The sequence below is a fragment of the Neodiprion pinetum genome, chromosome 2 (genome assembly GCF_021155775.2).
Source record: "Neodiprion pinetum isolate iyNeoPine1 chromosome 2, iyNeoPine1.2, whole genome shotgun sequence".
In the NCBI taxonomy this organism is placed as follows: domain Eukaryota; kingdom Metazoa; phylum Arthropoda; class Insecta; order Hymenoptera; family Diprionidae; genus Neodiprion; species Neodiprion pinetum.
Window position 1 is genome coordinate 2,405,518 of NC_060233.1, and position 24,549 is coordinate 2,430,066.

The following is a 24,549-nucleotide window of genomic DNA, read 5'->3' on the forward strand; positions in this document are numbered from 1 at the left end:
ACAAGATTAGAAAAAAAAGTCACAGTCCATGAAATATAAAGCAAAAAATAAAAATAACTTGAGCCATTTGAAATTATATCTCTTTAAATACCATCTTATTACTTTAGACTACATACTTTTCAGTTGCCTCGCATCGATATGCTCTTACTCTAGTGGAAACACAGTCAGTGATTTTGTAGCCATGTAAATAGGACTGTTTGTGATCGTTACTTCACATTGTTACATTTGTTATTTTCATTGTTTTTTTTTATTTATTTATTTTTTTTCTAAATAGTTTTTTCTAAGTTTTTTTAGGATATCTGTCAAAACGAACCATAGATTAGAGAATATGTATATCATTCTAGGTGTAGATTCCGAACTTCTATACCTCATCTTATTTGGTTTTACAATCAAGTTCAAAATACCCACAAACTTTTTAATATCAACAAACATAATGAATAGATATTAAGCTACTGTGAAATAATTAAAAACATAACTTGATTTAATTGGTAAACATACTTTTCGTATATTATGAATAATTTACCCGTGAATGAATATTGTTAAGTTTCAATAACAAAATGTGTGTCAGTGATTTAACTTTTCTAAATATTACGAATAATTATTCTATCAATTTCAAATGGATTCTGTTTCCTTTTCTGTCTCTTTCTCTTATTCTCTTTTTCTCTTTCTCTCACTTCCAATAGTCAGGGATAACGATGAATGGCTCACCAAAGGCTGGCCAGATTTTTACTCTCGTTCGATGAAAACCTCAATTAGGATAAACTTAAGCTAGTAAATCATGCCAAGCATTCCCTGCTTTCGAATACTCTAATTTTACTCGTTTTATCTAACGTAAAATTATGGTTATTTTACAGAAACATCATAATCACAGATTACATTTTAATATAGTTGAATCATTTAATTCCACACCCACATATTAATTTCTTCACTTTTGTTTTCATTGTTTGATGAAATTCGGTTTGTTACTCGTCGATGTTATCTGACGCTGATAAACATACCATTTTCTTTTCTTTTTTTTTTTTTTTCAACGCTCTTTCACTCCCTCTAGCTCTTTCTCTTTCTCGTTCCTCCTGATTTGGCTAAACTATGATGAATTGTTCATACGTTAATATATAAATATGTAACTTTAGTCTACAAATATACAATAGATAATTTAGAGAAAGAAAAAGCGTGATTTCATTCACTCTCGTCATATTGTATGGATTTTGTGACCACATGAATTATCTATTTTAAACCAAAATAAACTTTGATTCAAAAGTGCACAAAATCTTTATGTCTTTTCAACTCTTAATGACTTGTTCAAAAAATTTGATCTAAAAGCGTTTTTTTTTTTTTTTGTTTAATCGTAACAAGCTATTGTTCATTCAAACGATGACGCAATATCAAATATTTACGATATGAAAGTCCAATAATTCGAGTAACGTTCATTTTACAAGTCAAACTTTCGCATCGCTCAAATTCTCAAAAATCTCAGGATTAAATTAAATTACACAAAAATATTATAGATTTTCTATTCATGATACAATATTAATTAACATTTCTTGACACAGGTTGACTTGATTCAACGAAATTCAAAGTTACAAGAATCAGTCATTTGTTAGCTGCGAAATGAATTTTTTTTTCTTTCTTTTTTTCTCTTTATTTCGCAAAATGGCTTATTTTACTTTACACCACAAATAAGAATTTTTTTTATATATTTGTTGATAATTGTATATAAATGTCATGTAATTTTCATTGAACTGTTTTAATCATTCATTCATTTTACTGTTTATTATCTGTTTTGCGGAACAAATTCTGTCAGTCTCATTTATTTAATTTAGCAGCGATGATTTTTATTTAATTATGTTTTTCTTTTTATTTTGTTTTTGCCCTATCTACTGGTCTTAAATGAAATCAAAAGAATATATGATTTAATTTTCACATCAACAATGCACCGATATTCCAAACTTTAGGGGGGAGGGGGAGAAAAAAAAAAAAAAACTAGATACTTATACAGTAACTCTTTTAATCCCAAACAAATTTAATGCTCGTAACATCAGTGGTAGATTAATTAAATATGAAAACTAGAAATCAGATGTTACTAGGAGTAATAATTATTAGTCTCAATATTTTAGCAGATTAGAAGTAATGAAAATAAGAATTGAACCAATGATAACAGTAATTAATTTTTAATTTCGAAATCTGTCATTTTACATAGTATAATAAACAAACGTCGTTAGATCACATATTATAATACACATTTTCATAGTAATTAAAAAAAAAATCAGACTTTTAAGGCCTGTAGCCTATGAAATAGTACATTATAGTTTTTTTTTTTTTTTTTCCATTTTGTGTTTCTCGGTAGGTGTGAGAGGGGGGGGGCTATATTCTAATCACAGTTTGAGCCAGTTGATGATTGAATTAATAACTGCCAGCCACAATATCGATCAAGGTAGCACTGTCGTTTTGAACAGTAACAAATTAATTATGCACAAAAAAAAAAGAGAGAAAAAGAAGAAAAAAAAAAAAAAACTAACAAAATATAAAAGATGAATCAAAATCAAAGTCTCGTGCTACGTCATAAATTGCGGCAAGCCATGTTACGTTGAACACGAATCGAATTATCATTTATCCTCATGTGTTTGAAATAAATTCTCAATTGAAACAAATTTTCGTACAAATAATTTCATCGGACGCGGTTTCTGTTGTTGCTGTTGTTGTTGTTGTTTTTTTTTTTTTTCCCCCTTCGTCAAACTTTTCACCCCATATTCCTAGTTATTCAAAAATTACGAAAACTTCCACGCGAAGAAGCGAAAACATAAATAAAAATAAACTAGAAAGATTTTGCGTTCCACTGAAAAACACTGTATGTACAGGTATAAAGAAGCACAAAAAAAAAAGAAAAAAAAATTTGTACTTAAAAAAAAAAATGCAGAGCCAGCTTTATAGGATGAAAACAACGTTGTCGGTGAAAAGTTTTGTCAACTTTTAGTTAATTAAGCGTACGCACACACACGCACACGCACGCACACACAGAGGCACGCACACGCCCACACATAGAGTGTTATTTAATTTATGATTAAACAACAAGTTTAATTATTTATTTATTCATTCTTAATCGATTACTTTTACGCATAAACCAGCCTTTATTATTATACAACTCGCTGCGGCTTCTTCTTCTTTTTGTTATTTTTGTTCGTTTGTTGTTTTTTTTTTTTTTGTATTTTTCTTTCTTTCTGCGTTTCTCTTTGTTGTGTTAATGCGGGTGTGGTAGTATATATGTATATATATATATTTATATTTGTGTGTAAACGACCCAAAAGATATCTTATAAGTTTTTTTTTTTTTTTTTTTCTCATCTAATAATTATTATTATATGAATAAAAACTGGGCCAAAGCTGAGGGACCTATTATTTATTTATTTATTTTTTTTATTTATTTTTTATTTTCGCTTATTCCTCTTTTTATACTAAATCGCCTACAGCACCAAAATGTGAAACTGAAACAACTAATACATATATCAGTTTTCAGCTGACTATTAATTTAGTTACATCTCTCAATGTACGATTGTTTGTAGGCGCGAACAATTGTTTGAAATATAAAAGAAAATTAAAAGGCAGCATAGCTTGTTTAAACTTAAAATATCAATTACATACAACGGTAATTCATTTTATGCAGGAGATTGTTTCTTCTCGTGTTTTTGTTTGTTTGTTCGTTTGTTTGTTTTCTTTTCCAGCATTTTTGTTTTGTTTTCTCAATCTTTCAGCAACCTTAATTCTGCATGCATATCAGTAACAAATATATCATATGCGCTCTTAACTATTATATTATGTAGTTACATATAATTATGTATAACATCTAAAGCCAAGCTCCTGTAATATACACAACACTTGAGGCACTTATTTGTGTGCTCAAATACCATTTTCGTGACATCTTTTTTTGTAATCTTTTTTCGTTTTCTTCTTCTTTTTATATCATTACCATTATCAATATTATTATTATTGTTATTATTATTATTATTAATATTATTATTAATATTATTATTGTTATTATTGTTATTACTATTGTTATTATTTATTATTATTAATATTAATATTGGTATAATTATCATGTTACTTGCTAAAGCATAAATCTACGTCGTCTGATATTCTTTAATTTTTTATTATGAATTTCTTCAACAATATATCATTAGAAAATAAAACAGTGCCGTAACAAGGGTCTATAACGGCAGTAAAGTTATCATGATATATTTGAAATTGTTTAGTATTACAATTTGCATGTTCGAGATAAAGAAAAAAGAAACTACTTTCCAGAATGTCCATAACAAGTAATAATATCGAGCTAAGATATAACTAATTCCCCACACGAGACGCCAATTATAATGCCCATAGTAGCAAGTAACAATTACTTTTTTTATATCCGTCGCAAAAGTTCAACTCGTTCGGCGCCAAAACACCCTAGCGTCCCAAATCAACCAAGAGTTTAGTTTTTTTTTTTTTCTTCTTCTTTAAAAGACACGAATGGTTTTGAAGTTAACGTTATTTTTTATTTCAAATCAAATTCTTTACGTTGTTACTGATTGAATTTTATTGGAATTAATGAAATGTTCATAAGGTGTGAAATATACGTGTTGTAGCAAAATAATTCCAACATAGCGTATAACCATTGAAGTGGCGATAAAATATTGTTGGGAAATATTTACGAAAAAAAAAAAAAAAACGGTTGCATGGATGCTAAAAGGGTATAATGTCTATTTATGTGCATACATACACATATATATATATATGTACATATCATCGTCAACGCCAATCTGGTTGGTTGAAATTTTTTATAACTACATGAGCAAAGAAAATTGCTATAAGCAGATCCATATCGCTGACATTCTGGAAATTACAAAACCTTTTTCCTCTTTCGTATCAACGTGACAGGAGAACTTTGGAATACATGAGGTAAAAAAAAAAAAGAAAAAAAAAGAAAAGAAAAGAAAAAATGAAAATTTAATAGATTTAAACTGCTTCAAATTCGTTTCCTACTTTGAACTGAACAACAAATGTCGAGAAGGTAAATTGACAGCAAACATGAAGTTGAACTTTATCCCTATATGGAATATAAATATGAATTACTCAAAATTGTTACAGAAAGACGATTGGCCAAAGTTATATGTTGTAAAACATACAAGCTGTAAACAAATGTCAAGATTTGGCACGAAGGTAGTGAACATTTTATAGTTACGGCCCGATAATTTGTGTGAAAAGAAGTAAATTTATTTTCCAAATAAATATATTAAAGGCGTTGTATTCACTCAAGATTTTTTTAAAAATCGAAACAAATTTCAACTAATATATACCTCCGAAATGACCGAACCAAAGTACCGACGACACTCTCCTACACAGTGTATTATCCTGTCAGCAATTAATATTATTTTCTTAATTGTAAGGGAAAAATTACTGTTTCCTTGAATACTTGGTTTTTGTTGAATTATTATTTTTTTTTTTTTTGGGTTTTATATATATATATATTTTTTTGTCTGCTGTTTTAATTTTTTTTGTATTTTTCTCCTTTAGTTTTATGATTTTTCTTCTCGTTTATCATTTGTCGTTTATCGATGCCACAATTAGTATAATATAGGCAAAGTCACTGTATACAATGTAAAAAGTTCGTTTCTCATTTTTCTTATAATCTTTTCTTTGTTATTTGTTTTTTCAATGCCTACCATACTCGCTTTAAGATTAAAGCGGCTGGCAAACGACCCGTCCAACCCATTTTCAGGTGCATGTAACTGCTAATTATTGAAATTGATTGCAGTGAAATCTGTAAGAGTATATACAACTGTATAAATGAATGATCTGAGTAAATGAAATAAGACGTGAGGGGGGAAAAAAAAAACAAAAAAAAAAAATTACAAATTCACCACAGTTTAAACTCAACAAATGATTAAAAAAAATAAAATAAAACAGAACATTAGACTAACAATTGTCGTATATGTCCAATGAAATAAAACTTCTACTTACATATCGGCCTTACATATTTCCATCCTTCTCATCAGTTTTGTGTTTTGTACAACGTAGTTCCCGGCAATGTTGCGCTACTTGAGCATAGCTCGGCCTGGTGAGGTCCTGATGAGGAAAAATAAGCAAAATTCGTATTAATGTTACATATTTGATATACAGAAAAATATTATATTTGTACAAAAAATCGACAAAGACATTTAAAAAGTAGCAAATTTTCAATATAATCATCAATTAACGGACGAAATTTGTTAACGTAATCGAATTAATCGCTTACTATAAGAGAGCTCGACGTCACTCCTGATTGTATCTGGTTACTCTGGTGCGTAGAAGAGACGTTGCAGCTGCAGCTGGTTACCGGTTCAACATCCTCCGTCGCATGTGGATTTGTACTAATAGCCTCATCCACGCCGTTCACCATGTTTGAGTCATCAGTCTTTACAAATCTGTCAGCGGTGTATTACAGTAATATAGGAACTTTACCAGGAAGACGTGCATATACGAATCATAATAACGAGGTAATTCGAAGAAAAAAAATAAAATAAAAATTCAACAGATACAAAAAGTAAGAGACAAGAAAAAGAAAAAAAAAAAAACAGGGTGCTTTACAAAAAGAAAAGAAATAAAAAAAAAAGGCATGCACGATAATTGCGGAGTTTGGCAATACCGCACAATAAATAACTTTTCTCTAATTTTTTTTTTTTTTCCTCCAACAAATAGTAGCAAAGATTTGTTTTTGTGTCTTTTAGGGAATGGGTCTTGCAAGGTTGCAACACATACGGTTAACAAACCAGTATACACATCGTTTATTTACTTTCATTGACAATGATTCTACCTATAGTCACGACCAAATAATAATGAACCATGCTTTCTGTTTTTTTATTGTATTTTTTTTTTTTTTTTTTTACTCGTCGAAAATTACAGCTTAATAATTATTGATATTAAAAACTAAAACTTTAATCAAAATGCCTTTAAAAGTAACTTGAAACCGAACAATTAATAATAACATTAATACAATAATAATAATAATAATAATAGTAATAATAATAATAATATTAAAGAACCCTGAATATTATAGTAGTCCTCAAGTATTGTTCATGTGTAGCAACAGTACAGGCACTTGATACCCAACCTGCATAGGAGAAGAAACCTGTGCGTTGTGCCGCCACGTAGTACTGAATGCATTCTCGCATATATTCATACACTTTTTGTTTGTCGCTTTTTTATTATTTTTTGGATTTTTTTTTTTTTTTTTGTGACATTTATGTTATATTATTAATTTAATATTAATATATGTATAACCAGCGCGTCATTTATACGTTTAGCAGTGGATATTTGTTGTCGACTATCTTGTGTAAGAAGAAATGAAGGGGGAAAAAAAAAAAAAAAAAAAAAACACGGTTGTTCCAACATTTTTATACTAGGTCTGATGTAATTGTTTGCAGACTTTAATTGCCATTTCCTTTCTCTTCGTTATTTGTTATTCTAGAATTAGGAACAATCACAGTGCACCTATTATTTACTTCGAGCGGACGAAAAACTTGCGTTTATGCAAATGTCACCATCCCTGATATTGTATGTAACTATCATTACAGGGATACAGGGATTAAAGGGAATAAAACGTAAACAATAAAAATAACATAATGAAGACGAGAAGTAATTCTGTGAAACTAACAAAATAAAAAAAAATAAAAAATAAAACAAAAAAAAAAAAAAAAAAAAACAAAGAGAAAAGAAACAGAAAAAGTAAATATTGACAACGACAACAGTAATTGTCAAAGACAAATTAGATATTAATCAAGAATGGCAAATCAATAAAACCGGACACGCACCATATCTAATATTTAACCGACACATATGGGCAGTAGAGCAGCAACAGCGGAATCACTCCTGAGAGTCGTGCAGGAACTCCTTTGTACGTCTCTTAATTTCTTTCATTTTTCCATTTTTCATAAATTTTTTACATCCATATATGCGTAAGGCGTACGTGTTTTGCTTTGTTTACTGCACGTTCCATTATTGAGTGTACAAGGGTGATATATATATATATAAGGGTTATATATATATATGTATCTAAATATGTGGTACGTTCAGCACATCCACAATATCAGCATGTAGTAGCACATAACACAGCCAAACAAAACATTTAACACAACTCAGCATAGCCTCAGCCTCCAAACTATGTGCTTGTATACTACTTTTATACATATTTTCCCTTTCGTTTCTGCCTTATTGAGTGTATTAACATACATATATACATATTATAGAATACATATATATACGTGAATGTGCATATGTAGATATGTATATGTGCTTATACACATGTTTATTAAATTTTATCTTCGATTATTATTGTAAATAGTGATAAAAAAAAAAAGGAGAAAAAAGAAAACAAATACAAGAAGGGTTGGGGGGAGAAACTATCAAAAGCAATCAAAAGTAAAATTACTAATAATAATAATAGTAATCATAATCATAATAGTAATAGCAATAATTTCGTAAAGAATACTCTGAAAGTTAAATTAAATTCGTAGTTGCATTCCGTAGAAAGAGAGAGAGAGAGAGAGAGAGAGAAAGAGAGAGAGAGAGAGAGAGAGAGAGAGAGAGAGAGAGAGAGAGAGAGTGAGAACGATGAGAGTGTGAGGGAGCGAGTGATTAAGAGAAATATATTTATGTATAGACATAAACACATGCGTTGCATACATACGTAAGTCGTATACAGAGAGCGGAGAGGTATACACTTACATATGCATGAATGCACGTGCCGAGCGTGTAATTACTGTGTAAGAATAAAGCGCACTCACTTATCGGGAGATGACGGGGGAGTGAGAGTGATCGTGCTGAGAGCGATGTCTGTAGAGTCAGTGTTGCTGGCAGAGGAATTGGAGTTTGAGACTGTGGAGGTGGTGGGTGCTGCCAACGATGTGCCAGAATTGGCGACAGCCTCTAAGGTACCGGACGACGACGGGCCTCCTGTGCTTGACCCAGGACTTGCTGACCTGCTGCTGTTGCTGGTCTGTTGTTGTTGTTGTTGTTGTTGTTGTTGATGTTGTTGCTCCTGGTGCTGTTGATACTGTTGACCGACTCCCCCTGCTGTCGGCTCTTTATCTTTTGTGCTTTTCAGCTTGGCAGTACCTTTTACAACGTCTGAAAGCCTGTTCTCCCAGTGCGATTGCAAACTATCGGTTGCGGCGGTCTCCGTTGAGGCGGTGTGCAGCTTGGCAGGATCAGCATCCAGGCCAGGAAGTGGTGGGAAGGCTGCTGCTTCCAAGTCAAACTGTACGCCACGATTGTGTTGAGAATTGTTAGCTATATTGGACTCTCTTATCGGTGGAAGCGGGTTACTGCTCGCCTTTGACATTGCGTCTTGGTCTTTGGGCCTGCGATGTGTACGATGGCGGGGAAACTGAATAGGCGAGTCCATTCCCTGAGCATCGTTCTCTATCAATGCCTTGACGTGACTGCCGCCACTGCTGCTGCTGCTGTTGTTTCCACTGCTGCTGCTACTGAACTGAGGAGGCTCTCCTCCCGACAACGTTGTCGCATGGGAAGAGTGGAACTTTGTGCCAGTCTGATAGGAAGATGAGGATGTTGGCTTCATTGGTGGCAAGCTTAACGAAGAAGCCGATGTGCTTGTACCAGATACCATTGGACCCCCCCCTCCGCCTCCTCCGCCACCACCACCTCCTCCTCCGCCTCCTCCACCACCACCACCAGCACCACTTCCTCCTCCTCCTCCGCTGCTACCACCTCCTCCTCCTCCACCACTTATCAGAGGATGGTTAGATCGGCCTGCGGAGCCCATTCCTCCTCCACCTCCACTGTCCATTAAACCTCCTCTATCAGATCCATTCCTTTGTTTATTTCTACAGAATTCAAATTATCATCTTAAACGCCCCATGATTAACAAAATTTCTATGAAAAAATTACAAAGTTTTCATTCGTGGGTTATACGCAGTTTTGCAGTCTGTTGCAATCTGACAATCGAAGTGCTAACTCAATTTCGTTTACCTGTTTCTAGGAGTGAATCTTGTATTATGTGGTTTGAATGAACCATGTGGCGCCATTCCGTTCATCGTAAACACACCCATATCAAAATAAGCGGTGGGACTGCCGTGAGTCCAAGGTATCATACCAGCAGGATAAAATGGCTGGTGCTAAAAACGAGGATGTGGTATTATAGTACTCTCAAATTGATGATACAGACGACTATAAAGGTTTTTTTTTTAATTGCGACACGTTCCACAATCACTTTAGAAATATGAACATTCAATCCACCAAGGATCTTGCAATATGGTTGTCCAAACTCATGTGTGCTCACGACTGTCGATCAAAACTGTAGCTCTCGATATTTTCTTAGAGCGTTGAGTAAGAAAATTTTCATACTTACATAGATAACTGGATTTGCATATGGTGGCATAGTAGTTTGCGGCATTGCATTGCCGTTTGTTGTATACATAAATCGCTGTTGACCAGGTGGGTAGTTGCTTGGATCATAAACTGGCGGAGGAGGCGGAGTAGTCCGATATCCATTTTTAATCCCACCAACGCCAGTAACTGCTGGGATAGGTAGCCTGTTCATTGGTTTAGCTTTTATGCGAGCCATAATAGGCTTTCCCTGTGTCGAATAAAAGAATTTTTAATATCGTTTCATCTGCTTCTATTTCAGAGGTGTACTTACAGCGTGATGAGCACTGTCATTCACTTATACGGATATGAAATACGTCGATACGAATTAAATATGAGGGAAATAATTACCTGAAATTCTCGAACCTCTTCACGTAGAAACCTATAAGCCTTTTGAGCATCTTCATCGGATTCAAAAGTCACATACCAGGAGCTATTATGTGCAAACTCACACGAAATGAGTCTAGGACATCCCTCTCCTGAGAATAAATTCTGAAATAATAATACTATATGTCAAATACCATATTCAATTAAAGTTGATTGGAGAATAATTGGTTGATTGTTAGACTCAAAAAAAAAGAGAATAAATAATTGATAAGAAAAAGTGTTCAACAAGATCAAGTGAAATTTAATTGGGTATGAATAGTGTGCCTACAAAATGCACCAAGAGATATAAAAATATTAGTCAAACATTTTTTGCTTGTTTGGCAAACGGAGATCTCCCTATTTAATCGCTAAAAGCACCCACAAGAAGGTTGAAAAGTGATTTCCACGTATTCATACCTATGAAAAAGTAATATTATCGGTAGAACTCGATACGATGCCGATGACATTGAGATATTTTCTAGATGCATTAAGCCATCAGTAATTAAAAGTATCATTTGATTCATAAAAATCAGTTACTTTAATCGCAATACTCGCAATTGTTTGTCTCAAATGAAATAACATTTACCCACTTGCCGTAACTGGTATATTAAAAAAAGTGTCACGAATTGTGGTGTTCTATAATGAAAAAAAAAAACAAAAAAAAAAAAAAAATAAATAAAAAAAAGGTCATTGTTGCACAACAAACTAACAACTTAATTTGATGCATCCGTAAACTCAGCGATTAATTATTAAACTGCCTAGCTTTCCTGTTTGTGCGCTCAGCTGTGAATCATTGTAAAGAATTGATCTTGTTACTCGGAAAGATGCGTCTAAAATGAATTTTGCCTAAATATTCTATTACACAACAATCCAAACAATGGATGGGGAAAAAAAAATAAAAATGTATGTAAGCTTACCTTAACGTCGTCCAGTGGAGTACTATCCGGTATTTCACGTAGAATAACGATGCACCGTTTATGATTGGGTCTTACTTTCTGCCCTTCTTCGTCCACTTGGACATTGGGAGACTCTCTCAGTACCTCCGTTATGAGTTTGATATCTTTAGTTAGCTTCTTGACTTGGTTAAAATTTGCTACTGTCCATATTGGTACATACTGATCGTTATCCATTTGAGATAATAAATATGTATCGTTGGCTAGGTTCTCTCTGAAAAATTAAAAAATTATTTAGTCAAATTAACGTGTGACTTTCTATTTTTGTATCGATAGAACAATACATGCATTCGATACGATAATCAGTTAGTGGTAACTATAATTCAGCAATTCGAGACCTCAGTGTGCTTTACTGTAATCCATCATATAGAAATACAAGGTCACTGCATTGTAACACTGTGTAAGTTCGAATAACAAATCGTTAGCAGTGTAGATTAAATTTTTATCGTCTTTTTCACTGTGTGCATGTAGACCATACTGTATTCAGTTTTGTGGAATAAATTTTCTGTTAAGTAAAAATAAATTTATGTACAAACTTGCAATAACGTTATGTTATTCTTTATTTAACAGCAGTTCCAAGTTACAAGAAGAAAATAAATCCAGCAAATTTACTAAAATAGAGAGGTATTCATTGTATGATGCAATTTTCTAATCGCCTTGCAATGACTCCAAAGAGCCAAGTTACAGATACCTTAAAATCAAATTTGGATTGTGATAAGCTATAAAATAAACTGCTACAAATAAAATTTGTGATTTTGAAGCAAGTGCTAAGAGAAAATAATGAGAGAACGATTTGAAGAGATCAATATGATGGAATATTAGTGTAAACGAGCATTTTGATGTTCACAAGTTAATGTTGGTGAGTTCTTTGCTTATTTATTCATGCATATGTGATGGCTTTAATTCAAAGCAAATAAGTGTCCTTGCCATGGGCCTTGTGAGCCGGAAACTATCAGTTGACCCATAATATTTTCAACTTGAAATGTGTTGAGTAAACATGGCGCAGACCACTTGAGTTCAAAAGTTTTCAAATTAAATAATTACAGAAACTCATCTTTGATGAACACATTTTTATCTCCTTACACAGTTGAAGAATAGTTCTAATCACGAAAAAAAAGTTGGAAGAAAATCGACAGTTAAAGAAAAAAAAAACATAAAATGCACAAAGTTAACCATCAAAGAAATTATGTAGTCACGCAAATTGTAAACACGGAAATGGATATATTCTTGATGAGTTATGAAGGATTGTTAGAAGTAAATATCTGTCATTCTCCGACAACCAGATTATATGAATCTAACTGTCCTTTTGAACTAACGAAATTTGATTTTTTATTCTTATTTGTGGAGGGCTGCTCCAGGTATACTAATCAACCAGGAACTTAGGATTTTTAGGGAACTCCATAGTTCAAACAGTTAATCCAATTTTGTGATCTAAGATATCTTCTCTGAAATTCTAAATATTTAATAAATTTACTGATAATTGTAGTAGCCAGAGCTTAATTTTCACCATGGTTAGACTTTGATAATAACGGAATTTTTAAACTTGTACGATTTCAAATAAACAATGAATGAATCCATTACATTTTACCAGCAACTCTTTATCAATTCTAAGAATCCGCGTGAATAAATATTTAGCGGAGAGAACCAAAGGTCAATCAGAATTTGTATAAATCAGACATCAATAAATGAATATATCCATTTTAAATGAATAATATACACACACGCATATAAACGTACGAAGAAAAGAAGAGTAGTTCAACTGCAAAATCTAACGCATAAGTATTCAGCTCAAATTACAACAAAGGTTTCGGGTAAGTTTTGCTGACATGTACAGTGTATGTTTGTATTCTGATATGGCAAAAATTGAAATAAACTGACAAACTATGATATAATACGTAGGAAACTCTGATGCGTCATCATACAGTTTGAAGATGTATTATGTTTTTGGTGTGACTTCAAAGATTGCCTACTACCTGGAGAAGTAGTATTCGAGCTGCGAAGAGAGCATCTGTTTCAATTGGTCAAGAGGTATGCCGGGCATGGAGACGTCGGCGAGTGATCCGATGGAGGCAGAGGCCTCTCCGAGCGCCGTAATGTCGATCGGACTGTAAGCAGCTGCCCCTCCCATGTTCATGGCATGTTGCTGCGCCGGACTTAGGCTGCTAGCACCTTGTTCTAACATCAATTCTGCACTAGGACCTCCGTTCATGACGCTGTAATCTAGGCCGGTTGTACTGTTGGTTGGTGCACCCCCCACTGTACCCAGGGACTCAGGGGTGGTTGGGTATCCCGCCCCTGATGGGAGCTTCCCAATGTCCCCATTCATGTACACGTACCCTAGAACAGCGCAACAATAATGTCGGATAAACGTTTTGAATGAACCAAGAAGGTTAATCAGATATTCGAACAAGGCGTTGAACGAATGATGAAATTTAATTTTAAATCATCGGTGTACAGGAACAGGGAGAAAAATGTTTGAACAGATGCATGTGTGTGCACGCGGCTTAATAGAATACTTTTTCCCCCTGAATATTGCTATGCGTTAGTCGAAGAGTGAACACTGTCTGGTGAAAATGAACAACCATACTGTAAGTTTGGTATAATTGTTGGTTGATAATTGACGTTAAATAATTAAAATTCAAATCGTGTAAACGTGTAGTGTCCCGTCGATAGTATTCAAATAAAAAGGTCCCGTAGTTGGAGATAAGAATTTTGAAAAGAGAAGATATGCAATATGTTGGATGTGACTGGCCAAATATAGAATCGTATTGCGGCTGGGTATTGAAGAATACGAATACACAGTGACAACTGGCTCTAGCCCACTTATGTTTAGTAAGTGTCATTGCTGAAATCACCATTCATTTCGAAACAATCCCGGATTCCATGTGCCTTTATCGATAGGCTGCTCACCAGCCAGCTTCGTTTACTCGTTTCTTCTCGCAACTACGGACCCCGCGGGCGCACCGCTGCGTGGAGACACGCACCCTATTAGTATGTTTCGACGGTATAATAATCAGGCGAAAACACGCGAATCCGATTATCTACGTCATTCAAATAATAACGTACTGCGACGTTTTATTATTCAAAGAAATCTTACCGAGGAGAAGAATCAACTCAACACAATTTCTCAAGGAAACTACAAAATGGCCGACACAGAAAGGCACATGCCGTAGCTCAATGCATTATGGGTTGCAGGTATATAGGCTGAAAACTGCGCCATCTCTTGGCATTATTGCCGAACCACGATCGACGACATGCGAAATATGAAATGAGGTTTACATATCAACGACTCGGGGGATTTCCACAAACACGACAAGGAAATATCGTTGCTGCCCATTCGCATCTCTTTGTTACGTGTTGTCTCTTTATTTTTTACCACCTAACAGGTGACCATACCACAAATGCCTATATAATGTGAATCCGTTCAAAATAAATAATCATCTAATTATAACCTTTAGCACGTTGTATTCCCGCGTCGTTTTTACCGGTCGAGAACGAAACTAGTCTCATCTCTGGCATTTTCAAACTATTCATTAATTAATTACTTAAGTAATTAACTAACGTCATCTCGTTCTGCACGAAACTTGGGACAAGTATTGAACATACACTTACGTACACTGCACAAAAGAAGGGATATTGTTGTTTCTCGGCTAGCTGCGAGATACTGAACCCTGCTGGTAGCTGCATGTACCATGCGTATGATACACATACGATTTCACTTGCACACACGCGCTTATCCAATCTACGTTACTTTTTTTTTTACACGCATTTGTGAGAAGAAAAAAAGAAGAAATAACTGGCGGCCAATAGGACAGAAAATTGACGAGTTTTCAAACGGCGCGACTTTAGAGCATTATTCATTGTATTTATTACCGATGCAACTAAATACAGTACTTCAAAATGCATGACTCGACACCTGCCAACCATTTACACACACAATGTATGCTGCTGAAGCCATGTTTATGGCTGAGGCCCAAGCAAACAAATTTAACGTACCTTGGACATGGTACTTAGAAAAGCTCCACAATTGTGTTTAAATTTGGGAGGTAATAAAATTTCAGTATGACAAACTATTCATTTATTGATTTATTTATCTAAGAACATCCACAATTTAAATACAAAATAAAAAAAAAAAAAACAAAACAAAGCGTTGATACCTTTTCTTTACTTCGGGTTTTTGTTTTATTTTCTTTTTTTTTATGCTATATATTTCAATTTGGTCAAACTCATTCCAACTGACGTGTGACATATTTTGTTCAATAAGTGTTGTCGAACAAAAATTTGAAAAAAGAAAATCAAGTAGAAACTCAATCCATATTATCAATTAAAATACTATATTTTAATAAATAATACAGTTGCTGCGGGATTAAAGGCACGAAAATTGAGAAACCAACCATAAATTATCAAGCACAAACTAGCGTTTGTTGTCCTTACTGTATACACAAAAAAATAAATTGACAGTTTTACAAATTATGAGAATCCAATCTGACGCCTAGTGACAGTAGCTGCGTCTTCTCTGAATACATCAATTGCACCCAAATACATATTACCTAATGCCAAAACCAAAATCCATCCGTTGCTATCAGTATCTGTACCTATTTCGTATATAATGTATGATCCTTTTTTTCTCTTCTTATTCTTCAAAATTCTAATTCTCTTTAAATTCTTCTACAATAACTATTTAATATGTGACAAAAGTTTTTAAGCGGATTTTACCTAACATAAGGCTGAAAAATATTGCTTCCTATAATATTATTAGAATATTATGCCTATACGGTATACTGTTATGTTTTCTTCTATTTTAACGTTTTTTTTTTTCAAATTTTTCAAATTATTTTTTTTATATATATATATTTTCTTTTTTTTTATTGAAATATATATACGTATATATATAACAGGATATCCCACGAAGTATCAACAAGTTGAAGCGACTGATACAGATAATTTATGATGATGAGGTGTTGCTGGTGGTAATGGCTGTGGAGTTTTCTTAGGTAGTGGCATGGGTGGTTGGTTTTTTTAAAAACCGTGAACCTTCAACTGGTCAGGCTTTGCCAGACCTGATTTTGTTAGCCACTGGCATATATTCTCTCGCTGGTCCCCCTGCAGCTGCAGCACCTCCCCGTACTCCGGGTGCTCGATTACTGTCCCATTGCAGGCGAACTCCTGGAAATTATCAAGCAATTTTCAGTATTAATGTCTAGAATTAGTAAGCTAACATCAACAGTTCCAATCTGAAGGATTTGAGTATATATATTTCTCTGATTATATTTCTTACTCAGCATGAGAAAAAAAAAATTCGATTTTCAAAGTCAAATACACAAACACATTTACAATTAACCATGACTGTGATAGACCTTCACATGGCTGTGTAAGTTCCAGAATCGGCATCAACTATGCTAAATTGAGAGAAGGTCGATAAGTACGAATACATTAGACTTTCTTAGAACTCTTCCATCACAAACACAAACACAGGAACAAGTATTGGTGTTGGTTAAATATATCAAATGAGTACAGTCACAATGATAAACTTGTAAAATATTTACAGAAGAGATGAAATATTTCACGAACAAGAGACAAAAAAAAAATAGCAACTCTCAGTTAGCAATGTGGAAAAAAATAAAATCGCGTCATTTCTAAATATAGACTAAACTTATCATAGGCGGATGACAGCTACAAAGAAAGGCTGGTAATGTGACAGATTTACCCTATACCTTTTTACATGCCCGTACAATTTTTTTCAAGTCATATTCCGAAGAGAGTCCTTGCACCGTGGTTAAGGTCTTACGACCATTTCGCTGCTGAATCCTTATATGCACGAGACCGTCTTGGACATCATCATCTGAACCCTTGATTGCATCTGCAAAGGGGTCTGAAACAAAAAAATACCAGCTAGAAATAAGACAATGCTCGGTAAAAATGCTTCGAAAACCAACTTAAATACACGGAGCTGGTTAGCGCCGAAATCAGTTAATAGATTCTGGCATTGAATGAGTTGATTAATTACAGATGGTGAAGTAAATTGAAGCTAATTTTGACGGGTGAAAGAGCTTTACGGGATACAATGACGCAGCAAAGACGCTACGCCATTTTGATCAGTGTCTCGAGGGCCAGTCGAGGGAGTTTACATTAGATATCGTTATTAAATACTCACCGAATGTGTTAAGATTCTGGATGGACATACGACAAACAAAATATATCCCTTTGAGATATAGATCTGCAAATTGCAATTACAATTGAGTTTAGTGACGGATGAAATAGGATAACACAGGCACTACGCGAGAATACTGCTAAACCCAAAAAATCTTGCACACAGGCCAAACGCAACCGGAAGTAAAAGTTGCATTTGTCATACCCGATGGGTGGGGTTACCGCCGTGTTCCAAAACACATCACAAAACCTTCTCTTGTCATGAACTATGAGCGATAACGTAGATGTTTCATCGTGGTTCCCGATTTACTCGCCGTGCGACGAGAGCGGGACTGTTGCCCACATTCTTTGGTGGCACTGACAGTGAAGCTGGACAATAATTTGCAACAATTGAAAGGACAAAATGTCCGAAGTCAAGTGAGAGTGAGTGTTGATTGGAATGAAATTCGTGTGAATTGGTAGTTTAGTACCCGTATGGCATTATAAATAGCAAATACTGGGATAATATACGCGGTGCTTGCGCCTGTTTTTCTAGTTATATCATTTACGTACAATGATTACTTGAACTCTGTAAAATGTCTCGACACAGAAACGTCCGTTCTATGAATTACTCTGATGGTACATATTTTCTAGGTTATCTTTCTCAGCTCTTTTTGCGTCTTTCAAAATATACACACGTATTTTTGTTTAGAAATTGTCACACATTTTCTCGCGCTGATAAAATTATGAAAACGATATTCAAATAATCACTTTCAATTTAAAGTCACTCAGATATGAATGGAACTTTAGGTTTTGTAACAAGGGAACTGTTGGCTTGAGGAATTATCGTAATTCCGAAGAATCCCATATACGTTCTATTAAAAGTATTTCAATATATCACATTACAGAGTATGATGGATATGATGATGTTTATGGGCATTCCGTTGAAGATGATTATTGCGTTTCTCCAAGTGGTAAATACCATCTGATCACCTGACTATATGTGGAATTAATTTATTTCTCTTAACTTTACTTTCCAAAATGTACTATCAAAGTTTCAATTTTAGCGGAACAATTCTTATTTGACCGAAACAAGCAGCATAACATTTCTTCATACATTACGGAAGATGACATAGTGGAGGAAGATGAAACTCAAGAGGAGACCCCATTGCCCCCGAGCTATAAAAGGCCGGAACTCTCAGTTCTTGATGCAACAAAACTAGAGTCCTGCATCGAAGCTATAAAAAATGTTGTCGGTGACTCTATCCCTGAGTCCACACTCACGGAAAATATTCTCAAGCATAACCTTAACTCAGAAGCTGCACTTGATGCTATACTTGCTACTACGTCGTCAAACAATGCATCTGGTATGCCAGCGCCAGCATGAAATTATATTTCAATTTTTCACTATTAAGAGATAGAAAGTAATTTTGTAAATATTCATTTTTTTCTCACAGAAAAGCCAGCCATCAATCAAAATAATGAGGATCTTCTTCAAGGTACATTTTAATAATTAATTCCTATTAAGTAATATTTGCTTCACAAAAAAAAAAGTCCACATTAATTTTGCACCGATCTTTGAGAGTATTTTTATCCTGATAATATGTTGCTTTTTATTTTTTTGTTTGTGCCGTTAGTGATGGAATTTTTTTTTACAAATGGAATATTATAGCGCAAAATATTGACAACTATATGACGTTGACTTCTTACCTTTTTTTTCATGTGCGGTATTACTTCATTGGTAAGGTAAGATCGCCAAGCTTCTACATTTGGGACTCTTAGTAGTTTAGTAGCTTCTTTCCCATCGGGCCCAGTAATTCCCAAATTGCAATTTAAAAAAAAAATGAATAACTGCTCCTCACTAGATCAATCTCTAGATGATGAAGTATCTGTAGATAGCACTAGACTGATAGAAAATGATTTCGAGCCGAAAGCAGGTTTTTCATTCTCTAAACAAATTGTTGATCACATTGAAACAACAGCCTCGCCAAGCGACACAAATATTCAAACGTTTGGCTCATTGGCTGATTTGACTGCCCATCATTTGCGAAAGTCCAGTAGTTCAGGTGGAATTAGTAGTCCAGTAATTGGCTCACCGAATACTGGCTTTGTAATCCCAAAACTGAGGACGATTAGTAATTCTTCAGGAACACCCCCAACAATTTCATTTAAACAACCTTCCGAATATTCGTTTCCTAGACAGATTATTGATCCTGACGACGCTTCTAGTTGTATAAGTTCTGAAACTGATTCTAAAATTGACACCCATGTACCTGTACAGGCTAGCTTTGAATGCACGAGAACTCCGTCTCCGGATAACTGGGTGATTGACTTAAGCTCTGCATTAAGTGAGATATTTCCTCACGTTGAGCCATTAAATGATGAATCACATTCGAAATCGACTGATGATTTGAGTCACGGTATTTCTAGGCTTGACATTTATCTGAATACTCATACTCCGGATGCAATAGAACCTGGTCCCTCCAAAGTTTTCTTTGATTGTAATTTGAGCTTGAGTAACCTGCAGCATATCAAACTTCCATATACGACCAGAATGGTTTCATTATTTGGCAAGATTTTGTGTAAAAGATGGAAACTTAGAAAACCTTATATTAAAAATGAAGGAAGTGTGGAAGTTATAAAACGATTTGATTTTTCAATACCGTCCCCGGATGACAGAATTCTCGTACACCTTAGGAAAAGATTTTAGCAGAATTCTTGTTTAAACTCATATATTGAAACTCAACTATAAATACCACACCTTGACTCATGATATCACGATGATTTTATTCAGGACGATGAATTTTACTAGGATTAATTAACTGATGTAATTTTTTGAGACCTTAATTTCTTTTATGATCTTATACAAATTTTTCCCTATTAATAGTGTTGCTCAACTTTTTAAACAAACATTTTTGACTGTACAAGCCTCGATTGAAATGAGCCCTATGTCATATTGCTGTTACTTTGAACAATTCTGATTTGGAGATAGTTTAACAATAGCGTTGAAATAATCTTTAATCATAATTCTTTTAGTAGTCATTCTAGTATTTTATCGTATGTACATAAAGTAGTTGTCGAACAATTTGTTATAAGTTTCAATTAACTTTTTTTTCCAATTAATAATAAATCCCGACAAATGGATTAAGTAAGCAGCATATGTGCAATGTTCTCGACCCTAAAATTGAACCTGTTCATGACATTCCCAGAAGAAATTACTACACATTTTAGTATATTAGGATAATCTATTTTACTAAATTGTGAAAGAATAGTAAGTATATAAATAGTTTTATGATAGGTAAAAAACTAGCCGCTAAACCAGCAGTACCTGTGCTACTATCCTCCCCTGCTGTAAAAGTAATTCCATCAGCGACACGGTCGGTCGTCAAAGGCTTCGACATTAGTGGAACAGACGGAGATTTCCTTAACACAACAGTTGAGAGTCCGAGATCTCAAAGTCCATTCTCCGGGCAAACCTCACCTGATATTCGAAGAAAAGACATTAAAACAGTTTCAACAAAATCAAACACCCCAAGATGTCAGTCCCCAGCAGTAGAACAAGATAACAAATCGAAATTAAATAGTAAAAAATTGGATGCGATCAGCCTGTTCAAGAATCTTCGTGGAGACATAAAGGAGCAGTTGCACTTGGTAGTCGTCGGCCATGTTGATGCCGGAAAGAGCACATTACTGGGTAGACTGCTCTGCGATCTAGGACAGGTGTCTTCAAAATTATTACACAAATTTCAAACTGAAAGCAAGAAGATTGGCAAGCAATCGTTTGCATATGCATGGGTGCTTGATGAAACTGGCGAAGAAAGGTAAACAAGTTATTTAATTGCCACGGAAGACGTCCGTTCAACGCGTACTATGATTTTATATGTGTCCTTATTTCACTCAGGGAACGTGGTATCACAATGGACGTTGGCCACTCCAAATTTGAAACCGCTACTAAAACTATTACACTTTTGGATGCCCCAGGTCACAAAGACTTTATTCCAAACATGATTATGGGTGCGACCCAAGCCGACGTGGCTCTTCTAGTTGTTGATGCTACGAGAGGAGAATTTGAAACTGGTTTTGACAGCGGTGGACAAACAAGAGAACACGCTTTGCTTTTACGCTCTCTCGGTAATTATTATATCACACCCTTGATTAATACCCGATTCTGAGTTTTATTCAGAAAACTCCAATATTTTGAAATATCACATTCAGATCTGAGGATAAAGTATTGAAATTTAATAAATTTTCATGGCTCATATAGAGTTTAAGTTGAACTATTTACATTCCCAAAAAAAATATATACTCATATTTAAACTGATATCCTATAGGTGTCTCTCAGCTGGCAGTAGTAATAAACAAATTGGATACCGTTGACTGGTCCAAGGATAGATACGATGAAATAGTTGAAAAGATGAGAGTTTTCCTTAAGCAGGCTGGTTTTCGAGACGCTGTACCATTTGTACCATGTAGCGGTTTGTCCGGGGAAAATTTAGTCTCCAAATCCAAGGAGGAAGGACTGATTAAATGGTGAGTCCTCAATATTCAAAATAAATTCACTACAATGACCATACTTGGAAGTACGTATCAAGATTTCTTATTAATATACGATTGTCATGTCTGTCAGGTACAACGGACCCACCTTGACCGAAGTTATCGATCAATTCAAATGTCCAAAACGACCTGTTGACCAACCCTTCAGGTTTTCGGTGAATGACATTTACAAGGGAACTGGCTCAGGATTTTGTGTATCGGGACATGTTGAGACTGGGATGATTTCTACGAGTGATAAGGTGTTAGTACTACCTCACAACGAAGTCGCTTCTGTCCGAGGTTAGAGATTTTTCTAAAATTGGGTTGAATAATCAAATCAGTGACTCAACTGTAACTACCTTTGTTAGACAGTTATCATGACCGGTTATTTTCAGGCTTACAGATAGACGAGATGCCTGTAACAAATGGGTTTGCCGGCGACCATCTTGTCTTCACATTGACAGGGATAGATCAGCAGATTATAGCTGTTGGCGACTTGTTGTGTGATCCCCAGCACCCGGTCCCAGTTACGACTCGATTCGAAGCGCACATAGTAATATTTGCTGTAGCGATGCCGATTACTCGTGGCCTTCCGGTAGTAATGCATCACCAATCGCTCGTGGAGCCAGTGGTGTTAAAGAAACTCATTGCTCAGCTCCACAAAAGTTCTGGGGAAGTGATAAAAAAAAAACCTCGATGTCTGCCCAAAAATTCTAGCGCTATCGTTGAAATAGAAACTCAGAGACCTATTTGCATGGAATTATACAGAGACGTTAAGCAACTTGGCAGAATTATGCTGCGTGTGGGTGGTTCTACTATAGCTGCTGGTTTGGTTACTAAGGTATTTTCATTCACTGGTACCGATAATAATGTATAAAATCTTCATTTCTTAAGCTCTGCAGTTATGAAAGTGGGGGAGCTGAGTGATATCAATTTTTAATTACTCTGGCATGTGTACTCTGAAACGCGATCGCTTACATTATACATACTTATGTGTTATGTTACTTTTTGTTTCAGATATACTAAACTGAACTGGAACTATTTTCTACAAGGATGGCTTATTACAATGAATTTTCGAATTTTGCAATATACATCCGATATAATATATATTTATAAACTACGATGATTTTTAATACTTAGAATGTAGTATTAATTATGTTACTTTTCAGCCAATAAAATCGTCGCTAATGTTATAAAATATGCGAGTACCAATATTTTTTCAAATTGAAAATCTCTCAACGTGATCCATAAAATTTGTTTTATTCTTCTAGATGTTACTGAACAATACGAAGAACAATCGCATCGTAATATTATTTTGAAATGAAAAAAAAACAAATTCTCGAAATCAATTTTATGGAAAATATAACTTCGATTTTAGGGCATGTAGAAATCGATCCTACAAAAATAATATTCAAATTTCCCGCGTCCCACGTGCGTTGATCACGCAGCATGGCGATTGTAACCACACTGTCATTAAATCTAGGTTATGTTATGTTCAATACAAAATTCTTTCTAAAATTTGAAAAAATTTCTATATTACACCAGCATCGATGTGATTCAAGAAAATTCGCGATGAATTTTCCTCAACTACCGTTTTTACAAGATTTCTTATAAAGCGACATGAGTAATTGAGGCAAAAGATCTTCAATCGAATATAATTGGTAAAAATGAGCGAAGAATCTTTTACAAATTACTATGAGATCCTCGGTTGTGATAGAGATTCTACGTATGAAGATTTAAAACAGGCATACCACGAGCTAGTCCTACGCTATCATCCTGACAAGATTTCTGCTACAGGGAGCAGCGATGCAAATAAATTTCGCAAGATCGACGAAGCGTGGAAGATCCTAAGGGATCCCTGCTTAAGGAGGCAGTACGACGTTGAATTTAAGCAAGCAGAACTAGAAGCTGATTGTGAGCTTGTTTATGCCAAGTTGAAACCAGAAGAATTGGAAACTACTGGAGAAAATAATGCAATGTCGTATCCCTGCAGATGCGGGAGTTCTTATTCCGTAAACATCGAAGATCTGAGAGAGAAAAATAACGTGTTGCATATCTATTGCGAGGAATGTACTTTCATGATTATTGTAGAAACTTGATCGTAAGATGACACGAATCTCGTTTTTTTTTTTTTTTTTTCTTTAATTATTATCTTAAATTATTGAAATAATATT

General features: G+C 34.5%; 4 protein-coding genes across 7 annotated transcripts; 2 read left to right on the plus strand and 2 right to left on the minus strand.

The window, feature by feature from the left end:
• Window positions 1-975: 975 nt before the first annotated feature.
• Larp4B (La-related protein 4B) lies at window positions 976-15,364 on the minus strand. 3 transcript variants are annotated; one of them, XM_069133955.1, is made up of 10 exons: window positions 15,166-15,364; window positions 13,687-14,050; window positions 11,678-11,927; window positions 10,746-10,886; window positions 10,378-10,605; window positions 9,999-10,144; window positions 8,792-9,853; window positions 6,265-6,433; window positions 5,991-6,095; window positions 976-5,790 (listed from the first exon to the last, which is right to left on the minus strand). In XM_069133955.1, the coding sequence occupies exons 1-9, from the start codon at window positions 15,245-15,247 to the stop codon at window positions 6,000-6,002; spliced, it is 2,538 nt and encodes an 845-aa protein (XP_068990056.1). In that variant the 5' UTR covers window positions 15,248-15,364; the 3' UTR covers window positions 976-5,790; window positions 5,991-5,999. The 3 variants fall into 3 exon arrangements, with proteins under 3 accessions (XP_068990056.1, XP_068990058.1, XP_068990057.1); XM_069133957.1 differs by lacking the exon at window positions 15,166-15,364 and adding an exon at window positions 14,811-14,874; XM_069133956.1 differs by lacking the exon at window positions 15,166-15,364 and adding an exon at window positions 14,569-14,802.
• A 412-nt stretch (window positions 15,365-15,776) lies between these two features.
• eIF1 (eukaryotic translation initiation factor eIF1) lies at window positions 15,777-18,050 on the minus strand. The gene is made up of 3 exons (XM_046614535.2): window positions 17,868-18,050; window positions 17,428-17,585; window positions 15,777-16,879 (listed from the first exon to the last, which is right to left on the minus strand). The coding sequence occupies exons 1-3, from the start codon at window positions 17,893-17,895 to the stop codon at window positions 16,733-16,735; spliced, it is 333 nt and encodes a 110-aa protein (XP_046470491.1). The 5' UTR covers window positions 17,896-18,050; the 3' UTR covers window positions 15,777-16,732.
• Window positions 18,051-18,248: 198 nt separating this feature from the next.
• On the plus strand, window positions 18,249-23,575 carry HBS1 (translation elongation factor EF-1alpha (GTPase) HBS1). 2 transcript variants are annotated; one of them, XM_046614517.2, is made up of 10 exons: window positions 18,249-18,481; window positions 18,751-18,816; window positions 18,898-19,209; window positions 19,300-19,341; window positions 21,141-21,663; window positions 21,744-21,973; window positions 22,174-22,372; window positions 22,470-22,675; window positions 22,771-23,216; window positions 23,393-23,575. In XM_046614517.2, the coding sequence occupies exons 1-10, from the start codon at window positions 18,439-18,441 to the stop codon at window positions 23,399-23,401; spliced, it is 2,076 nt and encodes a 691-aa protein (XP_046470473.1). In that variant the 5' UTR covers window positions 18,249-18,438; the 3' UTR covers window positions 23,402-23,575. The 2 variants fall into 2 exon arrangements, with proteins under 2 accessions (XP_046470473.1, XP_068990059.1); XM_069133958.1 differs by having other exon boundaries at window positions 18,910-19,209.
• Window positions 23,576-24,042: 467 nt separating this feature from the next.
• On the plus strand, window positions 24,043-24,474 carry LOC124211172 (dnaJ homolog subfamily C member 24). The gene has a single exon (XM_046609979.1). The coding sequence runs from the start codon at window positions 24,043-24,045 to the stop codon at window positions 24,472-24,474; it is 432 nt and encodes a 143-aa protein (XP_046465935.1).
• The last annotated feature ends 75 nt before the right edge of the window (window positions 24,475-24,549 follow it).

Excerpts from the sequence above, each read along its gene's own strand:
- eIF1 (XM_046614535.2), bottom strand. The coding sequence starts at position 17,895 with ATGTCCATCCAGAATCTTAACACATTCG. Across the intron at positions 17,586-17,867 it reads CCAGAATCTTAACACATTCG|ACCCCTTTGCAGATGCAATC; the intron begins GTGAGTATTTAA and ends TTTTTGTTTCAG. Across the intron at positions 16,880-17,427 it reads TTGTACGGGCATGTAAAAAG|GAGTTCGCCTGCAATGGGAC; the intron begins GTATAGGGTAAA and ends GATAATTTCCAG.
- Larp4B (XM_069133955.1), bottom strand. The coding sequence starts at position 15,247 with ATGAATAGTTTGAAAATGCCAGAGATGAGACTAGTTTCGTTCTCGACC. Across the intron at positions 11,928-13,686 it reads CTCGAATACTACTTCTCCAG|AGAGAACCTAGCCAACGATA; the intron begins GTAGTAGGCAAT and ends TTAATTTTTCAG. Across the intron at positions 10,145-10,377 it reads ATGCAAATCCAGTTATCTAT|CACCAGCCATTTTATCCTGC; the intron begins GTAAGTATGAAA and ends CCTCGTTTTTAG.
- HBS1 (XM_046614517.2), top strand. The coding sequence starts at position 18,439 with ATGTCTCGACACAGAAACGTCCGTTCTATGAATTACTCTGATG. Across the intron at positions 18,482-18,750 it reads TTCTATGAATTACTCTGATG|AGTATGATGGATATGATGAT; the intron begins GTACATATTTTC and ends ATCACATTACAG. Across the intron at positions 22,676-22,770 it reads CGAAGTCGCTTCTGTCCGAG|GCTTACAGATAGACGAGATG; the intron begins GTTAGAGATTTT and ends GGTTATTTTCAG.
- LOC124211172 (XM_046609979.1), top strand. The coding sequence starts at position 24,043 with ATGAGCGAAGAATCTTTTACAAATTACTATGAGATCCTCGGTTGTGAT.